General features: G+C 31.4%; 1 protein-coding gene across 1 annotated transcript; it reads right to left on the reverse strand.

Annotated features, from left to right (window-relative positions):
• Nucleotides 1-244: 244 nt before the first annotated feature.
• Nucleotides 245-3989, reverse strand: LOC142615664 (uncharacterized). The gene is made up of 9 exons (XM_075788408.1): nucleotides 3564-3989; nucleotides 2535-2724; nucleotides 2297-2430; nucleotides 1986-2098; nucleotides 1407-1653; nucleotides 1108-1263; nucleotides 915-994; nucleotides 766-815; nucleotides 245-541 (listed from the first exon to the last, which is right to left on the reverse strand). The coding sequence occupies exons 1-9, from the start codon at nucleotides 3987-3989 to the stop codon at nucleotides 408-410; spliced, it is 1530 nt and encodes a 509-aa protein (XP_075644523.1). The 3' UTR covers nucleotides 245-407.
• Between the last annotated feature and the right edge of the window lie 2874 nt (nucleotides 3990-6863).

Raw genomic sequence — 6863 nt, forward strand, 5'->3', positions numbered from 1 at the left:
ATGTTATTTTTTAGGAAAAAAATGTATTAAAAGTGAGATATATTTAAATGAAAAATGCTATAAACAAAGGGTATGCTAATTTTTAGGAAAAAAGTTTCTCTAATAGTTTTTGAATTTTTTTGAATTACAATTTCAACCCAATTTTTTTTTTTTTTAAGAATAAGGATTATTTAGAAGTATTTTTGACATTTTTTAAAGCCATGCCTAAAATCTTCTTAATATATAAAGAAGAGATAATACAAATTTAAATCTGGTCTTCATTATTTCATCAAAAAAAAAAAAAAAATCTTGTCCACATTACACTAGTCTACATTCTGCGGTTTGGCTATGCGCTACACTAAAAAGCAGAATCTTATTTTTGGTATCAACTTCACAATTGATCCATGACTACCGTTATGAGTGAACTTCTATGCAAACTTACGCAAATCTTCGTAGTACTTGTTAAACCACTGTTTTATTATCTTGGCTTGTTTTAGTCGCTGGTCGATCAACCAATCTGGGTCGTCTTTACTTGAAACCAATATATCAAGGCAGTGAGAACCTGCAGAAATCAACTTCATATTAGTAAAGTTGTTCTTCAATAGAGGCCAGCAAATTAAAGATAATTATTTTGATATTTTTTGGGGTCACAAAAATCCAATGGAACTAATATGACAATGACAATCTCATGTCCGAACACATTATTCCTTTCACATTTTAAATATGGACATCGCGTTTGAAATTGTGAATGTAATGTGTTCGGAGTACTGTATATTATGAATTTACCATTTTTTGTTGGCAAGGCAACTAGGGTGTCTGATATGTCTTCCAATATCCTGAAATAAGAACACATTAAATCATTCTGACTAAATAAAAAAATCAATATTTTTTCCCCCCAAAAAAAAATCTAGATTATATATTTTTTGAAAAGTTACCCTGCACTACTGTAAGGGTCACGGAGGCCATTGGAGAAGATGATGTTGCTACCAAACTTGTGGAGAACCCTTTTTATATGCTGCAATTTTACATTGAGAAAAAAAAAAAAAATTTCTTGTACATCATTTTTAAATCACTTACACAGAGAGAGAGAGAGAGAGAGAGAGAGAGAGAGAGAGAGAATAGCCATACTTCACCACCATAATAAGTTGTGATCCAATGGGGCGCAGGTTCGACTCCAAATGTGTCCACGCAGTAGTCCTTATAATCTTTGTAGTCATATGATATTTCAGGAAACATGGTTTCATTTGGGCCACATCCAATTATCGTTACCTCTTCATTACATGTCTACAAAGGCCAAGGAGAGAGGTGTAATCAAAATAAAGTTTTGTAATTGTTGAAGCTGTGTGAATTCCATAATTTAATTTTGTAAATTAAAATGACTATATAATTAAGAAAAAGAAAATTGATAAAGATTTCATGTGCATTACCTGCCAGTCCCAACCATCCAGTGTTTCTGATGAAAAGAATTCACCTAAATCATAGCACTTTTCACTTTCCCCGTAATAAGCAACAACTCCTGAGAAAATTCGGCCAAGAATGTCGGTTCCATTAGCTCCTCCGTCAATACCTCTGCAGACAGTGTCCACTGGATAGTCTGGAGGACTATCATATTGAGCCGCGACTGAATACAGACTGTTCAAGTAATCCTTTAACTCGGATGCCTCCTTCAATGGCCTAATGGGGAAAAAAATGTCATAGGACAAAGAAAGAGCTATGTAGTTGACAACTATGTGTAAGATGAATATACCAACATAATTGTATAATATGAATGTACCAACATACATAATTGTACATTATGAATGTACCAACATACATAATTGTATGTGATGAATGTATTATGGATAATGCAGGAGGCTAATTGGAGCTGCTATATAATTGTATAAGATGAACGTACCAACATTTTCCTCGGAAAGACAAAAATATAGTCCAATGAGTCACTATACATTGTAATTTAAAGTTTACAAAGAAATGGGATATGGAGACAATGAAGAACTCAGTATTATTACTTGCAAGTTTTGAATTTCTTGCTGAGTTCGGAAAGACCATGGGGTTTTGCTGCAACTCTATCAATCTCAGACCATGAACTCTTTATGGTTTCATAGCAGCTCCAACTAGCCTCCTGCATTATCCATAATACAAAGTCAGCTTCAAATTTTCAATTGTTACAAGTGAGGGAGGGGAGATTGGAACCATAGTTCTGTTTATAAAAGAGACCAGACTATGTCACTGAGCTATAAGCTTCGTGACACAAAGTTAACCCCTTACTATATATAAGGTATGGTTCAAAGTAAATAGAGTATAAACTATTGATTTTAACCTGAAAGTCCTGGGTAACAACAACATAATATGAATTTGGTGGCACAAGGTCATCGAAGTAAAGAATGGGTGCTGAAGAGGCTAATGCCCCCATTGCAATATGTGGATACTTCAGGCGGAAGTACGTTGCAAGTTCTGTTGAGAAAAAAAAAAAAAAGTGTAAAACATTAGGAAGTGAGATTAATATATGAAGTTTATAGTTTGAGTCGGATTTAATTTCTAATATTCATAAGACTTACCTCCACTATAAGATCCTCCAGCAACTAAAACTGGAGAGGAGTCAGCTGATAAATTTTTCTTCAAGCTTACAATTAATTCTGCATAATCTGCTAGAGCTTGATTTGAGTTAAAGTAGCCGCGAATGGTAGCATTTTTCAATGCTCCTTCTCTTGTAAATCCATGTGGGATTGATTGTCCATAGAAGCGATGCTGCACGAAAAATAGAACAACTTTAGAATATATTTCTTTCATGATGCCACCAGTGAATTTGTTCCAATAAAGGTTAAACAAAAAGGAAAACCATTTGAAGGTCAATAAATGAACAACGTTAAATCTCTATATAATTAATTAATTACCAACAGTAGTGGAATCATATATTTAATGTAGTGAATCAAGTGACTGAACCAAGTAAAGATAGAAATTCAATCTCTATGCTATATAGGCTTGTAGCAATCTTGTTATTCCCATATCGAGTAAACATTGATCAGTAATTAACTTTTAAAAACATAATTTACTCTAAGTCCAGATTATCCGAGCTTGTTAAATATTTTAGCAATTATATTAACGCTTGTAACAGTATAGTCTCTTGTTCTGGAATAAGAAATTTGTGTTTGAGTTCCATCAACAGACAATTATTATATATTCATATCTTATAGTATGTATCAAAACAATATATTACAATTGGATATTCTAAGAGTCCTTCTAGCAATCTTATTATTCTTGAAGCAATTTTAATTTCTCATAAATTATACAAATATGTATAACTACCATATATATATATATTCAATCCATAGCAGAACATTTTCTTATTCGGTATGCAAACAATGAGGTTATTTATTTATTTTCAATTCAAAATGTAGATATAAAAAGGCAATTTTTTGTTGTTGTTGTGATGTGGCCATAATTTTCTTTGTTTTAGAGACATTAAGAAGCAAATCAAAGAGGTTATTTATTTATTTTAAAGAAAGTTTATACACACACAAAACCATATATATATATATATATATCAAGTTTACCCAATTAATAATTAACAATATGTTTATACTCACCTCTGCATACACCTCCAAACCACCAAACCTGCGAGCATTATCCATCATGAATCCTGTAGAACCAACATCCTCGTCTGAAGAAGACTCCCCTCCGAGATATACGAATATGGGAGCAGCCTTTTTCGCGCCACGCCAATGCTTAAAATTCACGAAATATCTTTGCCGGAATGTGGTATAGCTTTCGGGCTGATAATTAAAGTGATCGAGCGGTTGGTCATAATAGAAAGTTTGATAATCATTATTTGAGCTAGTTGCAGTTAGAGATTGGCTGTGACTATTTCGTGCCCTATTGTTGTATCCTCGTCGCACACCAAGCCTTGCTCTCCCTGGTGGTAAAGCACAAGTGAACGAAATGAAGAGTAAAAGAATAAACAAACATGGAAGCCATAGAGTTGCCTGGAATGATCCTGGAGCTCTAATGGCCATGATATGCAGGAGAAATGCACACAGTTCTTGAATGGGAGATACGGTATCATTATTTAAATGGAAAAGAACTACTTTAATACAACTAAATTTGATCCCAACAAAATTGCAGTTTTTTTTTTTGTATTCAAAGTATCTTATCTGTAATGATTCTTGACTTTGTCATGTTCTTGCAGTATTTATCTCTTTTACATTTACAAACAAAATGTAACGAAGGATTTCTATATTTGACTCTAAAAGAAGTGCAGGCATTTTGCTTCGGTGTACTTAAAAAAAAAAGTAATTTAGAAAATTATTTATTCTATATTGTGAATATGGCTTTCATTATATTAGTTGTCATGTCAATTTATAAATTATTTATAGTAAAATTTGTAACAATTTTGGAATTTCTCTTTATAATAGCAATTGCTTTTGATATATATATATATGCAATAGGACTTTAATTTATAAATCTAAAGCTTTGGCAAAAAAGAATAAAAAAGAAAAAGAAAACACAACCTAAAGGAGTATTGTATTATGAATTGTATTATATCACCACCTTGAAAATAAAAGAAAAACCAATAACATTTCACTCAAAATAAATTTTTTTAATGTTTCCAACTTAAATGTTCAAGGGTTTAAATTTACTTTCATGGCTTGAAATGTATATATATTCTAATATTTTTATTTATTTATATATTCTTTTTATCTCTCTTAAAATTTACATGCTTAGTATTTGCGGCAGTAATTTTTTTTATCACTACATATTTGTTTTTATATCTACTATAAAAGGTACTTCTACCTCTACACTTCTACGCACCTCTCTAAACCACTCTCCCTTTACACCTCCTTACACCTCTACCCCTCAACACCACTACATCTCTATACCCCTCTTTACACCTCTCTACCTCTACACCCCTACACCTCAACACCTTTCTACCTCTACACCTCAACACCTCAACACCTTTCTACCTCTACACCTCAACACCTCTCTACCCCTCTACCTCTACACCTCTCTATAGCTCTCTACCTCTCTTTAGCTCTCTATACCCCCCCCCCCCCCCCCCCCCACACACACACACACACACACACACACACACACACACACAGGTACTGCTAATAGTGGAGAACAAAAACAAAAATGCAACTGTAAAACAAATTTGTCATCAAAATTTCTAAGCTTGTTGGTTATATAGAGATAAAGAGAGAACATGTTTATATCTAAAAAAAGGGGACAAGGAGGATGAAAGGTTGGAGAAGATGATGAAATATTATACAAGTAGATAATTGATGTAAATGTTGTTGTAATTGCTAAAATAATGGTTTGATATAAAAGTACAAGGAAAATACACACACACACACACGTTTGTGTAAAAAAAAAAATCAAAAGCTAAAATTTAGGAGAATATTGTATACATTTTATTACTATTTGTGTACAATTTTAATTTTATATGTCGAGAAAGTGAAAAAAATAAATAAATAAAATGACTACTTCTAGGCTTCTTTCTAATTGTAATGTATTTAATTATGGTTTAAAAATAAGTTGTTTAAAATTCTCAATAATATTTAATAGATAATTAGATTACACATATTTCAACAAATTACTTTTTTTTTAGAACAAAATACTTGAATAATCTTGGGAAGGGGCCGGGAATGGTTAGGAAAATAAGCAGAATAACAAATAATAAATTGGTATTCTTCCATATACTCTACAATATATATGGGTTGTTTACACTTGTAAAAAAAAAAAAAAAAACCCCCTAAATATAACAAAACTTCTCCTTAATTACGCCGTCGTTGTCTCACTTTCGTCGGATTCTCTCTGCTCCGATTTAGCTTCCAATTAATATTGACCCGGCAATCATTATAATTTATATCCATTATGCTTATTATTTGTTTTATATCTAAATTAGTGGCTTTTTACAGCTTACACCTTTCTATTCTACTATTTATGTTGTATTTTTAAATGGTTTACCGTTTACCAGTTGGTTGAGTTTTTGTTTTTGTTTTTTTTTTTTCGAGAATGAGTTTTTGTTTTCTTGATAATGATTTTTGTAATTCAATTGTGTTATTTTTTTAGAAGAAAATTATATTATTAATATATGTTTGTTTATTATATATTTATATTAGTAGCATGTGTGATTAGTTTTAAAGCGAGTAATTTAGGGTTTGTTTAACATGTGAGTTTTAACACAATAACTCACATGTTAAACAACATTACATACATTTTCACATACATTTTCACATACTTTTTCACCCATAGGTATATAAAAAACACTCAAACAACATAATTCAAACTACTCTACCAAACACTTCCTTAATGGGAGAAACCAATCCATAGATGCATAATTTAGTACCATGAAAGAACATAAACCATAACTTTGTTGAGTTAAAGTTAATTTATACAATAATTTATTTATTTATTAAATTTTTTTTAAATATTTAGCTTGGTCTTCCTAGAATAAATTCCTGGATCCATCACTTCCTAGACGACAAGTTGTTTGTTTTAAACTAGGTCTACCATTGGTACTAGACAAGACATTATTCCCAAACATTTTTTTTAATTTTTTTTTTATATAGAAACATTTATTACATTGGTAATTTGATATTGTGATGCGAACCTCAATCGACACGCTTTGAGACCCAACAAACAATATTGGAATATGCGCCCAAGAAAGCTAAAATTCAGAATTTTGATAGAAACTCTGATATAATCGAAACGCGAACCAAATGTATAAATATAAGACCTTGACCCAATGATTATAATGAATCACGAACCGAAGATATAAAGTTTTGAACGCCACAAGGAAGAATCTCTGATAAGTTCACAATTCACGAAGAACTAAAAGAAGAGCAAAGCCTCACTTTTCTAATTTTTATTCAATAATATATGAAAAA

Source organism: Castanea sativa, chromosome 11 (assembly GCF_040712315.1).
Source record: "Castanea sativa cultivar Marrone di Chiusa Pesio chromosome 11, ASM4071231v1".
Taxonomy (NCBI): domain Eukaryota; kingdom Viridiplantae; phylum Streptophyta; class Magnoliopsida; order Fagales; family Fagaceae; genus Castanea; species Castanea sativa.